Source organism: Heloderma suspectum, chromosome 1 (genome assembly GCF_057233095.1).
Source record: "Heloderma suspectum isolate Gila_16-S chromosome 1, 16-S_ref, whole genome shotgun sequence".
Classification (NCBI taxonomy): domain Eukaryota; kingdom Metazoa; phylum Chordata; class Lepidosauria; order Squamata; family Helodermatidae; genus Heloderma; species Heloderma suspectum.
The window spans coordinates 413,616,339-413,641,990 of record NC_139458.1 but is presented as its reverse complement, the minus strand read 5'-3'; the positions used below and the strand labels follow the sequence as shown (position 1 = coordinate 413,641,990).

The window sequence follows — 25,652 nt, the reverse complement described above, 5'->3', positions numbered from 1 at the left end:
AATGACCTCTAGTGCAATATGGGAAAAACTCAAGTGTCCTGATCACTCCGTCCATTTAAAATCATGCCTATTGGGAAGTGTGGCTAATCTACAACATTGAGCATTCTATTGCAGTCACGTTAAGATGGGGTGGAAATAGGTGATGAATAGGATGGCACTACAAATAGGATGCCACTATAAAGAGTAGCTGCCCACTCAAAATGCAGAACTGGACTTCAAAGAATCGCACGCTATCACTGACGGATGATACAGTGGAGTGTCTGTGTATATGCTAAAATTTGTAATTTATCTTGCTGTAGTGGTTAAGACGCTGAACTGCAGACCGGAAGGTCGGCAGGACAGCAGTTCGAGACCCAAGTGCTGCGTGACGGCGTGAGCTCCCGTCTTCAGTCCCAGCTTCTGCCAACCTAGCAGTTCGAAAGCAAGAAATTGCAAGTAGATAAATAGGCACCGCTTCGGCGGGAAAGGTAACAGCGTTCCATGCACCTCGTGTTCAGTCATGCCGGCCACATGACCACGGAAGCGTCTTTGGACAGCACTGGCTCTTCGGGTTAGAAATGGAGATGAGCACCACACCCTAGAGTCGGACACGACTGGTTGGGGACACCTTTACCTTTTTTTTTTTAGTACTAGATCACTGAGTATTTCTGAACTGGTGCCTTGATGCAAGCAAAGACCCTATGAGTGGGTGGTTCCCAGGTTTGGGAATTTGGTTCTGGGCCAGTATCAAGGGTAGGTATGGATGGGCACCTGCCAAGGGCCCACAAACCAGCAGGAGCCCACTGACAAGATTCCTCTGGAGCTGCTCCTCCTGTCAAGCAAGCAAGTGATAGCAATGAGGAGAAAGAGGATGAGGATCCATGGTAGCTGGTGGTGATGGCAATGGGAAAGTTGACTCACTGAGGGAGGATGTCAGGGTTGTATCTGAGCCCGTAGAGTCCCAAGGCAGCTCTGATTCTGAGGAGGAGATACAATTCGTGGGAGAGGAACTCTCTCAGATTTCAGAGGCGCAGCTGGAGGGGGAGCCCCCCCCCTACTCACATCCCTTGGAGCGACAGTGACCCAGGCATGGAAAGGGAGGGACAACTTGAGCTTTTAGACATGAGGTGCAGGCACAAGCGAGAGGTTGATGGAGCTGAGCTTAGGCGCTCAGCCCGATTGGCTTGACGTCAACAGCTACGCCCCGAAGCCCCATAGGAAAGGGAGAGATCTTCCTCTCCCACCCCTTAAGTTCAGAGAGTTGCCGCGTTTTTCCCAAACGGAGACCAAATGACGTCCTAACCCTTAGAAACCCCTAGTTGGCTGTTCCTTTGCAGTTCCTCTGGTCTCAGGCAATTAGCATCTGTATGTTTCATTAGGTTGAATTGAATGCCTTGGAAAGCAGCCCTTTGTCTGAGTGTTGATTCTGGCTATTGGAGGATTCAGTAGGCAACAGGGGCATCCTGACAGAGGGGGCCCATTAAGGGTGTTTTGCCTAAGAGCCCTCAAAAACCTGGAGTCAGCACTGATTGGGTTGTTTACCTGTTCTGGATGGGGTTAGATTCAGAAGGAAGGGGTCTGACTTTGGGGGTCCTCCTGCATCCACCCCTGTCACTGGCGGCCCAGGGGACCTCAGTGGCTCAGAGAGCCCATTTTACCAACTTTGGCTGGTGCGGCAAGTGCCCTCATTCCTGGATAGGGGTAGTCCAGCCATTGCGGTTCAGGCTGGTAACCTCATGGCTAGATTACTATAATGCACTCTATGTGCGGCTCCCCTTGCTTCGGGTTCGGAAGCTGCAGCTAGGGTGCTCAGTGGGACACCCAGCCATGTTCATGTTACACCTGTGCTAAAAGAGGCTGCCTATTAGCTACCAAGCCATTTTCAATGTTATGTTGTCGACATGCAAAGCCCTAAACAGCTTGGGACCAGGATACCTAGCAGACCACCTGCCCCTATTTATATCCAGCTAGACTTTAAGATCTTCAGAGACAGCCTTGTGGGTCGTTCTGCAACCAACAGAATGTTGCCACGTAACATCTCGGGAGCCTTCTCGATAGTGGCGTCCATCCTCTGGAACACCCCCCGCCCCGTGCAATTCGGGAGGCAGAAACTGTATGTTTTAAACACCTTCTGAAATGGCAATTGTTAAATAGTCTTTCTCTGGCTTTTAATTCATTGTAATTAATCATGTTGCTCCATTTTACTGGGGGGAGGGGTTGTATTGGTTTTATTGCTTTTGTACTTGAAATTCTTTTTAAAGATGTATTTTAAGCTGTGATTTTAATCTTGTTAAATGTAAACCACTTAGAGATTTTATTATATTAAGTGGCATATAAGTATTAATGAAGAAACACAATAAAGAAAGAAAGAAAGAAAGAAAGAATGAAAGAAAGAAAGATTATGGGTCCAATCTAGCCATACTGATTTCACTGAGAACGTAGAGCATGTGCTTAACGCTCTTCCATTTAGAGAAATGGGGCCTTAAAAATACTTAACCTATGGCTGGGTTATGCCCTGAGGAATGCACATCAATTTTTTGATAGACTACTCGAATGCATTGGCCATGGAACTGGCTTGGAAGACTATTTAAAAATGGCAGTTTATTCAGAATATTGCAGCTAGACTGGTTGATCAGATCTTAAAATAGCTTCATTGGCTAAATCTGAACCTCTGAAAATGAGCTGCAAATTTTAGCTCTGACCAGACTCAGAGGAAGTACAACAGAGCTAAAATTTGAAACTCATGTTCAGCTTCTGCTCAATTTCTGGGACCAATTTAAAATGCTGATTTCAGACTGTAAAGATCTGTCTGGCTTGAAACCTGAAAGGCCACTTGCTCTTATGTGAACCTGCTCATTTATTAAGATCATTAAGATCTTAATAAATCATTAAGATTTATTAAGAAGGGACCTGAGGCCCCTTCTCTAGGTGTGTCCTTGCCATCAGGTATTAGGTGGGTCCCAGCTGGGGAAAGGGCCTTTTTTGTGGCTGTGCCCCAAATTTCGAATGCTTTCCCCAGGCTGCGCACTTAATGTCTAGTTTACTGAACCCTTCGAATCAGTCTGTTTTTGTTTTGCCCAGGTTTTATTATCTAATTGATGTATGCTGCTCTTTAAGGCTGTTCACTGCTGTTTATTTTAATGTGCTTTTATTGACTTATTTTTAATTTTTAATACCCCACCACCACCACCACCAGTGTGTTGTTTTAGTTTAGGAAGTTGCCTTGAAAATGTTGGTGAAAAAGATAAGGTGGTATACACACTAAATAAATATCCTTATTTGTGACTCTGTTGAGGCTAGTGCCTATTTTGTTAACTGCAGCTCACAGAGAAAAGGGTATGTTTGTGTCATCCGTCCCACTCATGTTGAAAGCACATGTGAGGGGGGTGCAGGGTCGCACTGGCAAGCCCTGCCGACAACGCATGCACTGGCCACACATCCCCTCAGACCACATGTCTGGCAACCATGTGCTGTGAAGGGGTCCTGTGCACATATGACCCTCCGTGCCAGGGGGAACACTGATTGGGCCAGGGTGCCTGGGGCCTGTCACATAGCCACTGAATGCACAGCCAGCTTAAGAACGTAACAGCCCTGCTGGATCAGACCTAGGATCCATGTAGTCTAGCATTCTATTCACACAGTGGCCAACCAGCTGCCCAAGGGAAACCCACAAGCAGGACATGAGTGCAATAGCACCCTCCTGCCCATATTCCCCAGCAACTGGCATAAAGAGGTATACTGCCTCCAATACTGGAGGTAGCATGTAGCCATCATGGCTAGTAGGCATTGATAGCCTTCTCCATGAATTTGTCTAATCCCCTTTTAAAGCCATCCAAGTTGGTGGTCCTCACACTCTGTGGTAGCAAATTCTATAGTTCAACTGTGTGAAGAATTACTTCCTTTTATTTGTCTACTGTCTACTTCCCATTGTCTGTATGCTTCCCATAAATAAGAAGAGCACTGCTAGATTAGACCATCCATCTAGTCCAGCCTTCCCCAATTGGGTGCCCTCCAGATGTTTTGGACTTCAACTCCCATCAGCCCTAGCCAGCAAGGCTAATGATCAGGGATTCTGGAAGGTGTAGTCCAAAATATCTGGAGTGCACCAGGTTGGAGAAGGCACATCTAGTTCCACAGTAGGGCCTCAAGGCAATTGCCTTCTCCTGCTGTTTCTCCTCAGTAGTTGCCTTCTCCTGCTGTTTCTCCTCAGTAGTTGGCATTCATGCCAATACTCAGTACCGCTTCTGAACATAGAAGTTCCAGATAGGCATAATAACTAGTGGCCATTGATAAACATCATGACTAGCACTGGATGCACCTGATCTCGTCTGATTTTGGAAGCTAAGCAGGGTCAGCCCTGGTTAGCACTTGGATGGGAGACCGCCTGGGAATCAGGCTTCCTGCACTGAGCAGGGGGTTGGACTCGGTGGTCCTATAGGCCCCTTCCAACCCTGTGATTCTATGATTCTGTGACCTATTGTCCATGAATTGGTCTAATCCCCTTCTAAAGCTATCTAAGCAAGTGGCCATCACCACCTCTTGTGGCAGCTAATTCCAAACACATGTTTTCTGAAGAAGCACTTCCTTTGGTTTGTCCATGCCTGATGGACTGTGTGATGCTGGACGTCCCATTGCCATGTTGAACTCGCTTCCTATTGATTTCTTGAGATGTTCTTCAATTTTGAGAGAATTTTTTTTTTAAGCCAAAACTACAATGGGTTGCATCCAGGATCTGCCTTCCATTGATGGAAGGGCTCCACACAGAAAGTGCCTTCACTTCATATTTGGGGATCCCCCCTCCTCTTGCATCACAGCTCACCCTATTCAGCAGGGTCCTCCGACCCTCTGTGTAGCATTTCCAGGGGCCTGGAGGGGCTGCTGTGGGGAGGAGGGGGGCAAGGAAGTCAGTTTCCACCAGCCCAGTTGCACGTGCCTAAACCTGGATCCAACCCCAGATCTTTCCATTTCACAGTAATTGGTATAGGTCCATCTTCTCCCTGGATATTTCAGCTCTGGAGGAATCTCCTACCTGCAGAACAATTTGTTCTGCATTTTTCTTCATGTTTTACTTCATGCTGTCTCCTGCTCATGCTGTTGTAAACTCCTCTGAGCCATATAGTTCCTTACTTCTACTGTTTTATATTCTCTCCTTTTACAGGTGTTGACCTTGTACCTTTCCTGTTGAATTTGTTATTTTTGTTTGCTTTATGGCACCTGAGACTGGCTGATGCACTAACTGAATAGTAAGCGTTTGCATTGTTACCTCTTAGGAGTGTTCATCAGACATCACACTAGTAGGAGGTGGAGGAGAGGTATTGCCTCCTGCTTGTCTTTAGCAGCAGTGGCCTGAGATTAGTGAGAGGCAGTTGCCTCTCATTAATTTCTGCTAGTATTATATCTGGATACTCAAGATGAAGCACTGAAAAAGAATGAAGGGGGAATTCAATGACCTGTTCGCCAGACATCCCAGAAGACACTCTTGGTGCTTTAAACACAGAGTTTTAATACCATGTGGTAATGTACCCTCCAATATGTCTACACACACCCTCATCTTTTTTGGTACAGAATCTAACCTCACGGAGACCTTTTTTTCTTACCTCTAGTTCTTTTTATGCCATGTTTTGTCTAGATCAGGGATGGACAACCTGTAATTTCAAAGGCCCTCTGTAAGCGATCAGCTCAGGCCTCTGGCAAGAGTGATCTGTTCACCTTGCCTGGCAACCTGCAGGATGAGGAGGAAAAGGAGAGGGGAGAAGGAGATAACCGGGGGGGGGGGGATCCAGTCATCGCTGGCTTCAGTCCCACCCGCTGCTGGTATATAGCCTCTGACAGATTACCCTGAGGTAGTCTGCCCTTGGCAAAAAAAAAAAAAGGCTCTCCGCCCCTGGTCTAGACTTCTCCATTTCTAATGAATTCTCCTGAAGAGATGGTGTTCAGACCAACTCCAGATACCACACTATTTTTGACATAGTTTTAATGTTCTCCTAGCTAATGATTTTTTTTAATGTCTTGTTCCAGGTATTCACACTGAAGCCTTTTGAAATGAATGGTCTCCCCAAGGTGGTGCCTTTAAGTTTGCCTTATCAAGATTTCAAAAGAGATGTGTCAGAAAACAGGGAACGATCCAGAATCCTCCAGCGCATAAAGAAGGTGGATTTCTCAAATGTTGTCTTAACTGCCCCTTGCAACCCACCTGTAGCCCATCTGGAAATGGCAAATGGCAGAGATGAGGAAGAGGAGGAGGAAGAGGAAGAGGACGATGATGAGGAAGACGTTGGTGAGTTAGGAGAAGAGCTTGACATGCACAGTGACTCGAGCAGTGACGTGAGCCAGAAAAGTACAGAGCGTAGCCAGGAAGGCGCTCCATCCACCCTGTTGGCAGATGATCAAAAGGAGTCCAAAGGGCGAGCATCAGCTGCAGAAGGAGACCTGGAACTTGAGGAAGGCTCAAAAACGTTGGTTCTCTTTTCGCCAGGTGACATAAAGAAGTCTCCAGTCAACACAGACTTGGCTCCTGATGTCGATCTTGGGACTCTTGCTGCATTGACTCCTCAGAGTGAGAAACCTCAGCCTATGGGAAGCCAGCTTGATGTATCCGAGCCAGGCACGTTGTCCTCCATCCTGAAGTCAGAACCAAAGCCATCTGTCTCCGTGGCCACGACCTCCTCCCCATTTACCAAAGTTGAGCGCACGTTCGTCCACATTGCCGAAAAGACCCATTTGAACATCATGTCTTCTGGTGGTCAGTTGACAAGGCATGAGGAATACTCCACCCCGGGGCAGTTTGACGAGATAATAATTGAGGAAGAGCTGGAGGAAAACCAGGTATTGCTAGAAAATGGGAGTGTGAATTCAGCCCTGGAAGGGAGAGAGATGGAAAGTTGTGCTCTCTCGGTGAATCACATCGAAACCACCTCTGAAATGGCAGGGGAGCAGGCCCTGCTTCTCAATGGTGTGAGTAAAGTGGAAGAGGAGGAATTGGAAGTTAAAAGCAAACTTGTCCATGAGTCAGATCTGGAAGAAGCTGATAAGCTGGTTTCAGGAGAGCCCGGCCTTGAGCATAACATTCTCGTGGAATCCCTTCAACAAACAGAACTGCTTCCAGATGTTCCAAAGGAAACTCCCAGGAAGCCCCTAAACATCAGGTATAGAAGCCGGATTCCCATCTTGCTCTCAGAAGAGGATACTGGTTCTGACCTTTCAGCCTCGCATTCTGGCAAAGAGAGGCTGTACAAGAGGCTGAAGCAGCAGGATTTGGCCCGCCTGGTGATGGAGAAAAGACAAAACCGCCTGCTCAGGTTAGCTTCGGGAGCTTCGTCCTCTGCCTCCTCCAGCGAGGAGAGGCGGCGAGCTTCGGAAACCTTGTCGGCTACGGGTTCTGAGGAGGACACCCATGACTCGGATGACTTTACCCCAAGGAAGATGGGGACTCAGGAGAAACGTCCCCTGCTTAATACAGAAGAGAGAGGCTTAAGTACAAAGAGCAGGATCCCCCGTCCCATTGTGCCTGTGAAACCACCTGGGGTAGAACTGAATTATGGGAGCCCCTCAGCTCTTCCACAACCAGCACTGAGCGGCAGTCCAGGTGATATGGCTGTGACAAACAGGTAGGTCTGTGCAAGGGGCCCTAATCCCCTCTGAAGCTGAGGCCAATCGATTGCAGGTAGCTAATGTTTTCTTGCCTCCTCCTTGCCTCCTGTTTTTACCTTTCCTTGCAGACTGGCCATGCTAAGGAACCGGTCATGCTAAAGTGTGGGTGGGGAACTGGCGGGCCACAGAGCCTCCCTGACTGGCGTGCAGCCTCCTCTCATGGGCCCCACCACCTGTGTAGCAATTGGGCTTTAATAATAAAAAAGCTTAATTGAAACGCAAGGGGATTTTGTGGGGAGGTCACAGCTTACGAAGGAAGGCTTGGCCCTCCCCATGTACTGCAGGTTTTAAAAAAACCTGCACAGCCTAACTGCTGTACGGGGGAGAGGGTATTTCTCGATGAGTGGATAGCTGGAAAGGAAGGGTTAACTGTCCTTGCAAGCTGCAACACCCCCGCCCCCGCAAATCACCTCCCTCTGGCAATTTTGCTTTCAAAAAGCCTCCCATTTGTCGTGTGTGTGTATGTGTGTGTGTGTGTGTGTGTGTGTGTGTGCTGCATGACATCTGTGTGTGTGTGTGTGCTGCATGAGAGAGAGAGAGACTGAGAGAGAGAGAGAGGGTTGGCACTTCCCACTTCTTGATTTGGCCCCACCCACCCCAGGCCCCAGAGAGTTAGCCAGTTCCCCACCCACGTGTTAAGATATCCACTCGCCTGCTGGAAGTTTGCCACCCCAGTTGCACAGTTACATCCCCTAGTATTCTCTGGGGCTTAGCCTTCTTGCTTCAGTAAGACTTGGGGGAAGTAAAGTTGCCATGCTGGGAAAGAGCAATATTCATGTAGCTTATTACAGATAGTACTAGAGCTTAGTTAGTGTTATGGACTTCCAACAGTGACAGGCAAATGTCCCAGGGATCTTCAGTGAGCAGGGCACAATGGTGATAGCTCTCTTGCTTTTAATCCCCGGAATATGGTAGTCAGTGGTTACAGTTCTTGAGGGCAAGAGGCTTATAGCCCCAGTTCATACTTCTTTCAGCAGAACTGATACTGTTCCTGTGTGGTGGTGGAGTAAACGTAACCCCCCTTCCCCTCCATTCTCGCCAAATGGCCAGTAACGGGGAGGCCTTTGCATGTGGCCCGTAATGCAGAGGCCTTTGCCCCTGTAACCTCTCCTCTCTTTTTCAAAGGGGGACCCGGCATGCAAACTAGGCCTCTGTGCAGTTGGGTGTTTGTGTGGAGTGCCCAGTTTGTGCGAGATATATGAAAGAGGGGCCAGGCTCGCTTGTGAGGATGGCGCTGACTCCACCAAAAGTATGAACGAGGGCTGAGTTGTATAGTTGTGTGGCTGGGTATGTGGAATGTCTCACTGCCCCTCTCTCTTGCTGTGGCAATGATGAGGAATTTGGCAGTGTCTGTTTAGGGTTAAGTTGCGATGTGCCATCAGTTGCTGCCATATAGCCTTGTTCAGAGTCTGGGCATACAAGCCAATTGGTATAGCCTTCAGACTAAAGGATCTCCTTCTCCCCTTTCTCTGTGTTCTCTTTTTGCAGGCTTCAGGGGCAAAGACCGTCTGCGAATGTGTCCAGCGAACCCCGAATAAAACCAACGCCTATTCCTGTTGCACCTCCCTTGCGGAGCAGTCCAAGGAAAGCCTCCCGCCCTCCACCTCGGAGTCCTGTTCTCCCCCCGCGAAACCTCAGTGCTTCCCCCAAAAGCCAATCACTGTCCAGGAAGGAAAGTCCCTCACCATCCCGACAACACAGGCCAGGGACTACGTTCCCTCCATGGGTCCAGCCTTCTTCCAGAGTTCCCTCCAGAGCTCAGGCCGGTGGGCTGTTGGGAGACAGCCCCACGTCACCTGGTGTGCTCCGGAAAGGACAAAGAGGGAAAGCCCCAACTCACCCTCCGGCAACCAAAGGAAGACAAGTATCCCAGGAAGGCAAAGCTACTGCTAGATAATGACCTGCTGCTGCCCACCATTAGACGTACCGACCTCCCATCTTGCCAGGCTGGAGAAACCTCTGCGTGTAGCATACACTCGATGACGCCTCAGCGCAGCCTTATGTGTCGGAAATACAAGCGTATAGCAGCTAGCTGCCCTTCAGTGCTTCACTTGCCCACGTGCCCACGCTGTCTCAATCCAGTTCCTCCCTGGCTGAGACCTTCCCGGCCAGCTCATGCTTGCTTGCTCTTGCCAGCCACCAAGCAGCGACTCGGGCAGCCTGCCTCGTGCCTGACTCCCTTGTCCCTCACGCCACCTTTTTCCTTTCTCGGTTAGCAATACCACAGTCTCCTCTGCGGAGCCCTGACCATTTGGTGGGAGGGGAGGGCGGCTTTCTGTAACGCGCGTCAGCCGAGAGGTTGGAGGGCTGCACTGAACCTGGAAGAGGAGTCTTGGTGTGAACCTCCAGATGATCCGGACAACTCAGCGTCCCTGTCTCCCGCCCTTCCTGGGCCCCCCTTTTGCGTGGCTCCATCAGTGCTGGCTGTCCACTCCTCTCTTGTACGTTGATCCTGAGCACTGATGGAACAAAGTTACAAGCAGACCCCTCAGTGGCTGCCCTGCCTATGGTGCGTGCCTCTTAACTGTTAGCCAAGAGCAGAGGCGCCCGATCCTCTGGAGTTGCGTCTGACCTATGGAGATATCTTGTTGCAGGAGATAGGCCAAGCCTGTTAGGGAATGGGTTCCTTTCCCTGCAAGTGTGCAGCTGCTCCAGTGTATTCCGAAGTGGAGGGACGCTAGTTCTGTTTGTTCAGCAATGCACCCGTAAGTTAACCATCCTTGGAGAGGTAGTGTTTCGTGGAAAGGCAGCCATGAAAGCTTCCTAGGGACTGGTCAAGTGACCTCCTTATTGGCAGAAATAGGAACAAGGGGCAGACCAAATAACCTCTATGCCCCAAAGTGGAATCTGTGAAGACCATATGGTTCCAGCATGCAGGGTTTCCTCTGAATCCAATCACAAGGCTCAGTTACTGCCTCTCCTGCTGGGACGTGGTTTCTCTGCCAGCAGCAGAGCTGTGCTGGACATGCAAGTGGCCACAGATATTTTATTAAAAAAAAAAAAAGGCTCCCCATCTTCAAATGCCTTGTGATGGTGGTATCTGCTTGCTTTAGAAGCCCAGCAGTGAGACCTTTTCTACAGTATTTGTGGTCTGGTACATGTCAGAGTAGCTGGTTTTCAGGTCGGTGCTTGCTGACAAACAGGGAGTATCTTGACCTGGCTGTTGAGGTTGGCTAAGATGGGGAGGTTGGTTTCTTCCCATGCTTTGGCCTGAGAAATGGGAGAAGGTGTGTGAACTTGCCTTCAGGGCCAGGAAAGGGTATTATATTTAAGGGCTTACATCGAAGGACCCAGCCTTTAGGAATGAGGGACTGCAGCAAATGTTGCTGTTGTACTGAAAAGTCTGAAAATGTGAAGGGAGCTGAGCCAGATGTGGTGACATCTGTGTGAGTTTACAGACTGCACACTGGTAGAAAGCATGAAACAGAAGGCCTGAGCTGAGGAATTAATTGGGTATTAGCTCTCAGATCCCTCACCGTAGTTATCCTTCCCCTCCACAACAAGGCTATGTGAAGAGTGAAAGGAGACTGGTCCACTCAGTCACTCATCTATTTAGGCAAATGTCTCCTGGCTGCTGAGCTAAGTTTCTTAAGCTGACGTCATCTGCTTGACTGGCAGCAGGAGGAGATTCCTGGTGCTATCAAGACTTCTTGGGGGGCCTGACCACTCCTTGGCCTAGTGGGAATCAAGGGCTTGGTTGTTAGAGGCAAATCTTTGGTAGCCATTTTGTCAGGAGGTGCTCAAGGCCCAAGATGGCCCATGCACATCGTCCACACCACTGGAGAGATGGTGGCCATCTTTTATATCACCATATTAGAAGATGGGATTTTTTGTTCACAGAGGAAGCACTGTTAACCCCTCAACAGTCTACCTAGCAGAGGGAAACCAAGACAACAACAATGTGATGGTCATGGCTTTCAGCCAAGGAACCATAGGGATTGTATTCCTGTGAGAGGGTGATAAGGATCTGTGACAGAATTTCAGGAGAGGGTTGGGAGCTGTAACAGACAAGCCCTCTGCTTTGTACTGTAGGTGTGGTCTTCCCAACAACAACAACCTTGACGGGTGCAGCTGGACCTGCAACATGTTTCTGGGAGAGATGGAGTTGTAGGGTTTTGAGAGCAAACCCCTCACATTTTCACAGTATTCCCCCCACCCTATTTTCTTCCACCGTATATGTACCTTCTCACCCCCCCCCCATTCCTAGAGTTGCCCATTTGGGAATTCCAGGAAGCATGAGAGATTCCCCTGATACTGCAAGCTGCTGCAAGCCCCCAAGACCATAGCTCAGCCTTCCCTGAAGTGGTGCCCTCCTGATGTTTTGAACTTGAACTCCCATCAGCCCCAGCCAGCATTGCCAATGGGCAAGAATTCTGGGAGTTGTAGTCCAAAACATCTGGAGGGCACCAGGCTAGGGAAAGCTCCCATACCTGGTAGAGCTTTTCATGCATCTTTTGAGTAGAATTTTCCAGTGTTTTGTTTTAACACTGGCAAAACAACCGAACAAACCTGCACCATCTTTCAAATCACCCTCTCTCCCTATCCCCATCATCCTGTGTGGACCATTATCCCGGTGCTGTACAAGGGGCATCCCCTCCTCTTCCTTGCTTGTCCATTAATTTTCTGTCACTGTTGTTCACTGTCAAATGTGAATGGCCATTTTGGTGTGGCTGGCAGACCCGTGAGCGTTCCAGTGATCACTGAGATGGCAGCCCACTATATCCCTGTTGGGACACATGCCAAATCTGGGTTGAACCAAGAGATCACGTCTTGGGAGGATTTGCCACAGGAATGGCAGTGATGCTCAAGAACGTCTTTATGGATTGGCCCAGAATGCACTAGTGCCTGCAAAGGCTTCCTTACTTCTAAGGCTGAGCTTCCGAAAGAAAAGCAGGAGACCATCAAACTAAACCAAGCTCTCCTATTAGGGATGTTAGTATCAGTGCCAGCCCAAAGCATTTTGTTGCCTGAAGTGGAGCACCAAATAGCACCCCACATCCCCCATTCTAGGGCCAACACTTAAAACTCTTGCTGCAGCTATTCAGACATCAATTCCTGCTTTCATCTTTCTTTCTAAATTCCGATGCCAGCTTTGCATCCTCCTTCTCTCCTCCGCAACTTCCCCGACTGGGCTGTGCCTTTTGGAAGTGTTTTCACGCAACATCAGATGCCACAGGGCTTTCAAACCACCACAGATTCTTAAGGATCTAAGCATGCTAGAGCAGGTTTGGGCATTACTACGCTCTCTCAAATGTGGCTCCCTGGTTGGCATGTTTGGAGCTATATGTACATCCTATACAGATTAACATTACATGAGAGCAAGCGCTTGGCCAGTGCCAATGCAGGGGTAGGAGTTGTCAGTAGTGCAGGGTGCCAGAGGTACACATCACAGCAGAGTGGGGCTGGAGCTCAGTGACAGAGCACATGGTTTATATGCAGAAGATCCCTGGTTCAGCTTCCAGCATCTCCAGTGAAAAGGATCAGGTAACAGGAGATAGGAAAGACCAGTGTCCAAAACCCTGAAAAGCCACTGCCAATCAACGTAGACAATGTAGGACAAGTGATCTGACGTGGTATGAGACAGCTTCCTATGTTCCTATGAGCCTGGAGGGAAACGTGTGGTAGATCTTACAGGAGACATAGGTAGGACTGGGAAAGTGGAGGGGCTGGGGAATAGGAGCTGTAGGCGCTTGGAAAACATGTAATGAGCCATGAAGACACAATAAGAACCTGGGTCTTCATCGTGGCAAAAGCATTTATTGCCATGCCATGCCAGCTGGTAACCAGTGACGTGACCTGGATTGATGAAGCTAGGCTGGAATTTGGGAGGACAATCAGGGCTGGATTCAAGGGTAGGCATGGTTGGGCACTTGCTGAGAGCCCACACGCCAACAGGGATCTGCTGACAAGAGCCCCCTGGACTTGCTCCTCCTCTCCACCATTGCAAGCTGCTTGTCACTCTGGCCCAGACAACAGTAATGGTGAGAAGGAGAGGTAGATGCCACTGCCCACTGGCTCTCTGCCTGTCAAGCAAGGAAGTGGTAGCGATGATGAGAAAGAGGATGAGGATCAAAAGCAGCTGGTGACAATGGCAGTGAAAGGTATACTAATTGAGGGAGGGGACCCATTGAGGGTGTCTAGCTCAAGGGCCCTCAAAAACCTGGAGCCAGCACTGACAATACAACTGGATCAACCACCTCTCTGCAGCCCTTGGTAGCTCTCCACGAAGTGCAAGAGTACACAGATTAGATGGCCCCTATTGCAAGACCTGGTTGCTCCTGGCAGCCAGCTCTTGTACTCTGTTCTTCCTCTCTGACAATCCCCTTCCTTTTGGGGATTAATATTCTTGTCTCTCTCATCTCATCAATGTGCTCTCTATATCCTGAATCTCCCAAGATAAACCACTGGGGGTGTGTGTCTACGTTTGAGTGGATTATTGTGCCTAATAAATACATTTCTGGGCCAGGAATGTAATGCTTTGCTCCCAAAGGCATATCATGACACCATCAAGTTCCCCCTCTGCTTTTTAAACTTTGCATCCATAGCCTGTCCTTTCCCCATAACTCAGCCAATATAGCCTGTTGGCCCTATCTCTCCATGCCAATTCGTATCACCAAATCGATATGTTATGCAAGTATTGGGCTGTGAATTGGGGCAGAGGAAGGGTGGACAGAAGGAGGCTGCATAATCCTTTTCCCTCTGAAAGTTTTTTGCTTGTGAAGGAAAGGAATGTGGGAGATAGAGGGACTCTATATATTTCCCAGCCTTTGGTGAAAGAGCAGTTTGGGAAGGTTAAAAAAAAAAAAAAGGCTGAAAAACGATCCTCAAAGGGGACAGAGTTGCCTCTCTGCCCACCCTTCATTCATGCAGCAGCAGCCGCCCCCACCTGCCCTCTGTTGCTTTGGGTAGAAAGGAAAGGAAAGAATCACAGAGCTCCACATATGTTGTTTGAGCCCGAGAATGTAAATGCAAGCTGGGGGGCTGGGACAGTGCACAAATGCCCCTCTCATCACATGCCAAGCTCTGCATACGTCTCGCCAATATTTCCATTCTGAATAGCCCAATAAATTGTGCAACCCTTGAAATTCCATCTACATGGGAAGATGATTGCGTACTTCCATTGATTTTCACATGTTTGTGTATGTTCATTATTTTATTCTGACCTTTGTGATGAAATGATTGCAGATATCCCATCTGCAGTTACACTGTAAACTGTCCTGTAAATTGAAAATAAAAATTCTGGGCCAAGAAAAGCTGAATTCTGCAACCTGTATAAATTATGCATATTAAGCATGTTTACAAAGATGTGCTTCTTTGCATAATTTATCCTGCTTCTGCCAGCCCTAAGGAAGACCAAGGAACAACCAAAGAAGGCCCTTCTCTTCCTGTTTCATGATATTCCTCTTCATATCAACCGCTCCACATCTGACCACTGAAAATCTTCCTGAATTTTCTTCTGGCTTTGGAGATCTACCTGATGTTGCTCTCATGCTTGGACTAGAACAGGCCATGATAGGCAGTCTGGTATCCTCCAGGTGTTTTGGATTACAGCTCCCATTAGCCCTAGCCAGTATGGTTAATGGCCAGTTATTATGGAAACTGTACGCCAAAACATCTGGAGGGCACCAGATTGCCTCCCCATAGACTAGAAACTTTTTAAAAAAGCGAAGTTCCTCAAGATCCTGCATTCTTCACCTGACACCAAATTCTGTGGATTTCCTGTGTTTGTGCAGGATTGCAGAGCACACACAGAGTCCTGTGTTATACTCTGAGGATTATAACAATAGACCAGCCCAAATTTGAATCCAAGGGTATCTTGATCGTTTTGTGGCATTGTGACTGCATGGCCCTATTCAGACTTCCTTGTCCGCACATGATAAGGCAGGGATCTGCTTGCTGGCTCTGCTCTGCTCTGATGCCCCTGTTGCCTGGCCTGACTGACCACACTCCACATGTTGGAGGGCAAGGTCTGTTGCGGGGAGCCTCCTGTATTTACTTTATTTCATTCATTCATACCATTTCTTAGCTGCCTTTCAAGACCCTAGTCTTCCAAGGCAGTTTACAGAAACAAACAATCCAAACATATTAATACAATCGTATTTAATAGGAACCATTTTAAATAAAGCCAGTTCAATAAAAACAATGCAAACATATTAATACAATCCTAATGCCAAATCGGAACCCTATATGATCAGGGTTCTAAATCCTACAGGGAGTCCCTACACAAGTACTGCATGTTCTCCACTCAAGACCTTTTTCAATATATGGTGGGTGCTTTCACATTATTCTAAACATATAAGGCTCAGAATGCCTGCATAGGGCTTACGTGGCATACAATGCTAACACTGGAACGTTGGACGGTCACTGTGTGTGTGTGTGTGTGTGTGTGTGTAATATATACACTTCTGCATGAACGGGGAATCTCGCACATCTGTAGTCACGGCATTATATTGGAAATAGCCCTTAGGATAGGAGTTTCTTTGGCTCTCAATAAATAGGGAAGATTCATCACAGTATTGTATTCCTTTATTGGGATTTGTTTTTCAAGGAACTTGCTTGCAAAGCACTTTAGAGTCTCTGAGCAGTTCCCCAAAATGTAGTATTGCCAATAGCCAAAGGCTATCCCATGAGTCAAGGCCCCTCCCATCCTGTTTTGTGATATTACTTTTTGTATCAGCCACTTCACATCTGTCTATATGTGCACGTTTTTACCAAAGGAGTATGTCATTGCTGGCATTTCTACATGGTCCCACTAGCTAGACCAACTTTTCCCAATCTGGTGCCCTTCAGATGTGTTGGACTGCAACTCCCATAATTCCCAGCCAGCAATGGCCAATGGCTGGGAATGATGGAGGTTGTAGTCCAACACATCTGGAGGGCACCAGGTTGCAGAAGGCTGAGCTACGCAATGTGATTCTCCCTCCCCCCATTCTGCTTTGCTTGGCTTTTCCGCTTTTGTCCCAAGGAATACAGTGGGAACTGGCACAATTTTTAGAGCAGCCCTTTTGGATTACAGGTACGTGGGTCAGGTGGGAACCCAAGTTGTGCTCCTTACCTTTTGATGTTGGGCAAACGCTCCTTGGCTTCTCCCTTCCACAAGGGTATCTCCTGAAGAATTCATGTGACTATTTGGTTTGAATAGTCTGCTGCTTGATATATATCCGTGTGCGATGCTAGCAGGAGAAAGCCTGGTAGTGGTCTCAGTTTGGTTCAGGATAGAGGCCCCATATTATTTAATTTGGTAATGAGATCAACAGGTCTAGTCTACTGTTATGCTATTATTTTGGGTATCAGTATAGATCTTTAGCAAAGTTGGAAAGCAAGAAAGCTTTAATCTGCCATGCTAATAGAAATGGCGTTGGGTACAAATTGGTACATCCATTGATACAGTCAGTAAAAATAACAAGTTCTATCTCAATACCATGTAGGTATGATCAGAGAACATGGAGACATGGGATACAAGGTGTTTAACTGGTATTTCTTGTATTTGTTTTGGACATCTACATCCTTAAATGAATGTGCATTAAGGAACAATGTTTTTATTGAGGTCAATAAGGAGAAGTGGACATGGTTAGTTTCCTTGGAGTAAAAGCAAGCTGGAATGGAGGTGGATTTATAGTTTGCCCTTGGTGGTGACACAGGCAGCTGTCTATCTCTTTTGAAATAATATAAGGAGTGATTTGTTTTAGGGCTTCAAATAGTCTCCAAAATTCCATGCCAAAGATGGACTTTCTTGGAAGCTAGTCAAGGAACATGAGTATGTTCATGGTTTAAATGCAGGGCCAAAGAACAATTTATGTTTCTCCCTTGGAGTACAGATTTAGATATACTTCATTATTCCTCCATATCTGGAAGACCACTCATTGGTTGGTGTCATCAAGATTCATAGTTTCTTGTCATATGTTTCCTTTTCCTTTTTAATGGCCCTTAGTGTTTGTTTAATGAAAACCCATGACATGAGTTCTTTGCTCAGCCTCTGAACATGTGAGATAGCCCTGAGCAATGCCAGGAGAAGAGGGTAATGAAGATGTCCAGGAGGATGGAAAAGAAATGCTATGAAGAAAGGTTGAAAGAACTGGGTAGATATGGCTTGGAGAAGAGAAGACTGAGGGTGGACATGATAGTATTGAAGGGTTGTCACATGGAAGAGGACAAAGACTTGTTCTCTGCTGCCCCAGAGGGCAGGACTATATCTAATGAGCTTTAAGCAACAGGAGAGTAGATTTCAGTTGAACTTTAGGAGGAAACACCTTAATGATATAAGAAGTTTGAGAATGTAACCAATTATTCTGGGTGTTGGGTTTTCCCTTGCTGGAGGTCTTCTAAGTAGAGGTTGGACAGCCCTCTGTTGGGGATACTTTCTCTCTGGATTTGTTGAATCTAGCAGGAGGTCAAACCTGGTGGCCTACAGGGCTTTCTCTAACTCCATGGTTCTATGGCCTCCCATCATTTGGTGGTGATTTTTGTTTTGTTAAAAAATATATAGAATTGGGCCCATGAAAATAGCTACCGCACATAGTTCCTCCCTCTCACTGGACCTTCGTGCGGGTTGTGTTGTCACCTTTCCCTTTTCCTCCTCATCAAGAGCCAATAATTGGGTTGGTGGGTGGCAAAATGCAGAATTATGACCCATGGTATGCTTTACTGTAATTTATGAAGGAGGAGCTGGGAGTGGGATTGTTTCCAAGGGGGAGTGATTAATGTCTACTTTGGCCTATATGACACACAGAGGAAGCTGTAAATAGAAGGAAAAGGTTTTGAATCCATCAGTGTTAAGCAAACTTATTCCCACACTTACACTAATGTTGCTGTACTTGTAATTCTACTATGTACCACAAGACACACACCCTTCAAGTAAGAGCTATCCCACTCCCCTTGGTTTTGTGCTTATTGCTGGGGCCGTGAAGAGTTTGCTAATCGACGTGGCGGTATTCCTACAGAGTGGGAGAGGGGGGATTTCAATGGTGGTGCCAACGAAATGCTTCCTGGGAGTTTCTGTGGGCTTGGTTTTCTCTTGGGATGGTCTCGTTTTGATCGCTTGGGAGCGTGTGTGCACCTTTGCTACTTTGCTTCTCAGGCTAGGCTGAGCTGTAGAGTGACTACAAGACACTCCACCATGCATTGTCAATCAAGAAGTGAAAGATGGCATGAATTACCCCACTTGAAAGATAAAAGAACAGGATGCGATATATGTAACATGTAAAGGGCAGTGTGTGCTGTGCAATGTCAAGTGCTGTGGCTGTTTCTTTGGACTGAATTTAGAGCTGGAATACAGGTATCTTTGCATTGATAATAATGGATGACAAGATTTGCTTTTAAAATTGTAAATGTCCCATCAAGGAGCAGCTATGTGTTAAGATTGTCTCCCACTCCACTGAGCAGACTGTTCTGGTCTAGATGCAGGACTTCCGTTGCCTGGTCCTATATGCTTAAAACATTACCAGGATCCAAGGTAAACCCTCCCAACATAGCTTTTTTGCATCCTGTAGGAAAGCAGCTCTAGAATGTTTTACACATTGCAACTAGAAGTACAATTGCAAACACGGAAATAATAATAAGAATTTTAAGATCTGGTTTAAAATGCATGGCAAATTTCTCAGCCACAAAAGTCTGGCATGCATCACAGAGGCGCTGACTGTGTACAGGTCCACATAGCATTTTCGTAACTCCAGATTATGACTTAAAAATAATAATAAATGCATAAGGATGTCATTTCTTGTTTGTATGAGAAGCAGCAGTCATTATTAGATTTGTTATTCAAAGGGAATTCTTGATCATGCCATTAAAAAGCTTGCCTACCTTTTAGCTGATGTGTCTTTTCCCATTTGTTCAGTGGGCTTCTAACAAGTGAAAACAACGACAGGAATCATTGCTGATCATTTGTCAAGGTTACAACATGAGTAGCTGAAGTGGGGTCAGCACATGGTACCTATTGGTACCTGGTACCTGTTGGAAGAACAAACCACATTCTGGGATCAGTTCAGGTAATGACTTGGAAGGCTCAGACTCATAGTGTGATTTGAAGGCCCAAGATGTACAGCTAAGGAGGTTGACCTTTATATAGTAGCCTGGATCGGAGACTCTAAGTTCCTCTGAGCTTCTCAGAGGAAGAGTGGGATATAACATATCTTGCTTGAGACTCTTTGGTCAATGCATCTGAAAAAACATGTACCAACCTTTTGGGTGACTCCAATTCATGGTGGTGAGGATAACTCTCAAATGGTTGACTCTTTAAGCAGTGGTTTAGTGGTACATTTTGATGTGCAGGCGCTCATTATGACAGTCCCCATATCTATGCCCCCAAGGAGAATCCAATCATTCAGGTAGCTGTATTGATCCACATCAACAAACCACTTCTAGGAATTTTCATCTCCACCAGGAGCAGGTTTTTTGCAAAGTTAATGGATCTTCGTTGCCCATTCAAGACCAAGCCACCCCCAAATACTTTGCATTACAAGAGGGACAGCTCTCAACAATGGGAAAATCCATTTCCGCTCAGCTACTGTGAGGATTATAGCTAAGCTCAAAGGGAACAGGGAGGCGTGGGGGCGGCGGCGGCAGACAACATCATCCCTGCTAATCAAAAAGTTCTGGCACTTCGACCCTGAGAGCCCTGGCTCTCTACAACACTGCTCTTCATGGGCAAACTGGATGTTGCATCATCTCCTCAGTAACATCCAGGAAGACAAGTCATGTGTCATTGACTTATTACATTTATATCCCGCCTTTTTTCCTCTGTAAGGAACCCAAGGCGGCATACATAATCCTCCTCCTCTCCATTTTATCCCCACAACAACAACCCTGTGAGGTAGGTTGGGCTGAAAGTCTGTGACTGGCCCAAAGTCACCCAGTGAGCTTCCATGGCCGAGCTGGGACTAGAACCCGGATCTCCCGACTCCCAGTCCAACGCCCTAGCCACTACACCACACTGGCTCTCAATGTGTCATGACATCATTGCACTCAAGACTCCCCATCCCTGAAAGTGGCAACCAATGAAATGCGGCAGTGGAACTGAGCACTTCATTGTGTGTCTTCTTTGGACATAAAGTGCTGCGAGCTGGTCTCTCATATGTCTACTTTGACTTTCAAATGGGGGAGCCAGAGTCGAGGTCAAGGGTTGGCATATTCGGGCACCTGACAAGGGCCCACAGCCCAGCAGGGGCCCACTGACAGGAGCCCCTTGGACCTGCTCCTCCTCTTCAACATGCAACCTGCTGGTTCACCTGCCTCCCGCTCTGGCCCAGAGGACAGTGGTGGTGAGGAGGAGGAGTGGGAGATGCGCTTGCCTGCTTGCCCACTGGCTGTCTGCCGGTCAAGCAAGCAAGTGGCAGCAACGATGAGAAAGCGGATGAAGAGCAAGAGCATCTGGTGACAATGGCGGTGAGAAGGTGGGCCCACTGAAACTGCCCTGCCCAAGGGCCCTCAGAGGCCTGTAGCCAGCACTGTAGGGACATAACGATGGATATTTCTTTCTTTGTATCCCACTCTCTCCAACGTTCAACGCATCTGACACCATAATTTTTTTTAAAAAAACAGCCCCCAAACAAACACATCTCTAAAATCAAACATATAAAACACAGCCAAAGCAACATCTAGCTAAAAAACATACACAGAACACATGATTTGTACTTCCAAACACTAAAAAGGAAGCAACCTGCATTGCTTATGGGAGAGTAAAATGAAATCAAATTGGTGCACCTCTTCTGGACCTCACTGATCTTACTTTTCTCTAATTGAGAGAAGACAGGGACCCTTGTGAGGTGTGTGATAGCGGTGGGAAAATAAATATCCTGCCAAATGGTACTCTGAACAAGCCATATTCTGGGATAAGATTTAGTAAGTGTTTCTTATGCTGATAGTCCATTCTTCCTCCAAGGAACTCAGGGTGGTGTGGGTGGCCTGTTCCCCATTGCCCATGTTATCCTGTCAACATCTCTGTAAGGTATGTTAGGGCGATAGTGGACTGGCCCAAAGTCGCTCGGTGAGCTTCATGGCTTGTGAATTTGGCCCTCAGGCTGAAAGACGTTCCCCACCCCTGGTATAGGGTGACCACGTCTCTTACATTACAGACAACAGTCCTCTGTTTTGAGGGGCTATGAGAGGACAGCTATCTATATGAAGGCATCCTCTGTTTGAAGGACTGGTTAGTCCAACTCCAGTTTAAAGAGCAAGAACCAGAAAAGTGCAGAAAAAGGCAATTAAAATGATCAAGGGGCTGGAGCATCTCTCCTTTGAGGGAAGGTTACAACAGCTGGGATTGTTTAGCTTGGAAAAAGGAGGGTAAGGGGAGACATGATAGAGGTGTACAAAGTCATGCATGGCATGGAAAAGGTGGATAGGGAGACCCTTTTCTTCCTCTGTCATAATACTAGAACCCAATCGGGTCATCCCATGAAGCTGATAGGTGGGAGATTCAGGACAGATAAAAGGAAGCACTTCTTCGCACAGCATGGAGTTAAACTATGGAATTGGCTACCACAAGATGTAGTGATGGCCACCAATTTGGATTGCTTTAAAAGAGGGTTAGACAAATTCCTGGAGAAGGCTGTCAAGGGCTACAGGTCCTGATGACTATGTGCTACCTCCAGTACCAGAAGCAGTATGCCTACATACACCAGTTCCTGGGGAACATGGGCAGGAGGGTGCTGTTGCACTTGTGTCCTGCTTGTGGGTTCCTGGTCGACAGCTGGTTGGCCACTGTGTGAACAGAATGCTGGACCCTTGGTCTGATCCAGCAGGGCAAAAGTTACAGAAGTCCATGCACAAAAATCAGGGCAAAGTGCGTGGGCAGGGATTGTCAAGCATGACATGCTGCCCCCTCTCACAAAAATGATGCAGCCAGTGGAGGCTGGTGGCGCCAATTTCGGTGGGGCTGTGCATCCATTCTGGGTTTCAATCAGAACCAACCAGAACTCTAAAGGAGATATCCAAGGTGCTGGATAGCTCTTTTAGAGTTTTGGCTGGTTTTGACTGAAACCCAGAATGGATGCACAGCCCCACCAAAGTTAGACACTCCCCCCCCCCCCCCCATGTAGCCTTTTCATTTCTGTAGCTGCTAACAATGATCTGCCCATTCTGCTCTGCCACATGGTTGTCTGGGTGGGGGAGGTTCTGGCCCTGGGCTGAAAGGCTGGAGCTGATCATGGAAAGGGAGCATGGTGGATTGCCTAGCATCTCTTGTTCGGCTGCAAGGCCGTAGTAGCACTGTCCCAGAAGAGAACAAGCAGTGTGGGTTGCCTAGGCCATGCAGGGATGCCTGTTCCCTTCCCCTGTGCAGTGAAGAAACTTTGCTCAGCTTTGGAGCTCCCCTTCCAGCAGCCGTGAAGGGATTGGCGGGGCAGGGGCAGGGGCTGGGGCGGGGGGCATCGCTGCAGCCTAGCTGCAAAATTTGGGTAGGGTCCTATTTCAGCTCCAAAGCAATAAATATATTTGACTTGATCATCGCTATTGGCAATGCCTGCAGAGTGCGCACGCACGCAAGCATTACAATGCGTAACTGAACAGAAACATTAAAATCCTAAATCAAAACATTTTGAATTTCACCTTCAGCGGAAGCCAAACTTTTGCTTGAAGGCTAATATTTCTATTGTGTTAATCATTAAAAGTGTAGACTTTTTTCTGTGAATATCTGCATCCTTCTGGGATCCAGAACAAACTTTCCTGAAGTGTTGTTTCATCTGTCACTTTCTCTCATTATTTGTTTAATCAATTCATAGATTACGTACCTTACCCAAAATGATCTTGAAGCAGTGTACAGTACAAATCCAAAACATACATTAAATTGGATAATGTAATATATAGAAATCCTCAATTAAAACTCTGAATTCTGGATCTGAGTTCTGCCATTCAAAGGCTGGGCAGAACAATCAGACATTAAGAGCCAAGGAAGGCCTGAGTAAAAATATAACTTTAGCAGGTGCCTTAATCAGGCCTCAGTGGGTGCCTGCCCCTATGCAATGCCCTTCCCAGGGTGGGGAGACATTCCATGGAGCCCAGCCCCATATATATTCCACAGGGTTCTGGATCTATTCCACAGAGCTCTGAGTGTTTCCCCCTCAGTTTAATTGCCTTGCAGATGGCAATTTTTGGGGTCTGCAGCTGACAATGGAAGGGTTAACTCTCCCCTCGCCATATACTGCAACCCCCCACCCCTCATCTTTCCCTGCATGGCAATTAAAGCTTAGGGGGAAAAAAAAACCATTGGTTTGGGATGACCTGGGGCAGGGTGCAATTTACTTGATTATATCTGAGATAATTTCAATGAGAAATTAATTGCCCAGCTTTGCCTTCTGTGAAATTTAAATAACTCCACATAGTTTAGTCCTAATTTTGTGCACGCACACCCACCCTCTCTCTAAGCACATGCAGATTTTGTGCAGAATTGTGACCTATGGGCCTGGGCCTCATGTATTTTAAGTGCCTAGTAACACTCCTGGTAGCTACCACTACAGAGAAGACCTGCTTTCAGGGTGCCACCAGTTGGCAATCTATAGGTTGCACTACAACCAACAAGGTCTCCTCCGCTGTTCTTAGCAATCAAACCAGACTGTATCAGGGAAGGCAGTCTCCAGGTAAGCTGGTCCTAAGTTATTCAAGGGTTTATATGCCAACAAGGCCTTGAACTTGGCTCAGTAGCTAATAGACAACCAGTGCAGTGGTTTAACACAGGTGTAATATATGCATGGCCAGGTGCCCCGCTCAGCATCTTGGCCACCATATTCTGCACCAGCTGCCATTTCCAGGCCAAGCACAAGGGTAACCCCATGGAGAGTGCATTACAGTAATCTAAACACAAGTCTACCAATTACATAGATTACCATGACTAAGCACTCCCTGTCCAGAAAAGGGTGTAGGTTGCGTATCAGCCAGATCTGGCAATAGAAACTCCTTTCCATAGGGGACACTTATGACAATTGTCATTAGCGGCACATTTCCCAAGTCTGAGCCTAGCCATTGCAGGCTCAAGGGTCCAAGAGTTCCCAGGTGGTCAGCACAAACAGGGATCAAGCAAAAGGCAAGGTCTCAACAGTCCAGGTCACAGGCAAGGCTCCAAGACAACACAGCAGACAGGGAGGAGGGTAAGAGTCCAGTCCCAAAGTAGGCACACCAGGATGCAGTCTGGCGGCAAGGCAAGCTGGATGCGGAAAGATCCCATCAACATTGTTTCTAGCAGCTTTTTCAGCCTTACACTGCTGTTTTTATGCAGAGGCTCTCAGAGCCACACCCAAGCCTCAGCTATGAGCTGTTTAGTGACTGCAGTGCAAAGGTCCTCCTTGTGAGCAAACCTCCTACATGCAAGTAGATCTTTTCTTACAAGGAGGCCTCTGGCTTAGTTTAGCACTCCTTCTGAGTTCCTGTCGTTTTAAGTGGCAACTCTTCTGAAGGCTTGGGGGTTTCTCTACCTCCACCTCTGAGACAGAAGCTTGTTCTCCACAGGTGATGCCCTCATGGTAGTCACCCTGAGGGCTGGGACTCCCCCTGGTCTACTGGCAGAACCTGGGCATTGCTGGTGGTGGGTGGCTTGTGGTCCTCCAGCTCTTCTTCCGGGGAGGAGTCTTCCAGCAGGGGAGTATGGCAACAATGATGAATCCAGGAGCACCCCCAAACTACATACCTGGTCTTTCTGAGGGAGCGCACTCCCATCTAGAACAGGAAAACTCCCCCCTTCCCACACTGGGGAACTGCTCACACACAGAGTCTCTGTCATGTTGGGATGCAGTTTCAGATACCTGGCCTTCATCCAACCCATCACTGTGTCCAGTTCAGAACATGCACAGCCTCTCCTGATTCGGATGTCACAGAGAAATAGATCTGGGTGTCATCAGCATATTGATGACACCTCACCTCAAACCTCCTAATGACCGCTCCCGGCGGCATCATATAGATGCTAAAGAGATGCCGCTTTCTTCGGTATAAGGCTTCTGTGTTACAAACATCCACTTCAGATTGAAACACAGCAAAATGGCTGTGTATTATAGGATTTTGCATGTAGGAGGCACACAAACATTACTTATTAAAGGTGA

The 25,652-nt window shown here is 47.4% G+C and overlaps 1 protein-coding gene across 1 annotated transcript in view; it reads left to right on the top strand.

Annotated features, from left to right (window-relative positions):
• Positions 1-10,620, top strand: part of TTBK1 (tau tubulin kinase 1) — a 117,033-nt gene extending 106,413 nt beyond the window's left edge. Inside the window, exons 13-14 of the mRNA XM_084829025.1 lie at positions 5,998-7,586; positions 9,118-10,620. Of these exons, the coding sequence (XP_084685151.1) occupies positions 5,998-7,586; positions 9,118-9,526 (1,998 nt within the window). The 3' untranslated portion in view covers positions 9,527-10,620. The remainder of the gene's footprint in view (positions 1-5,997; positions 7,587-9,117) is intronic.
• Positions 10,621-25,652: the final 15,032 nt, after the last annotated feature.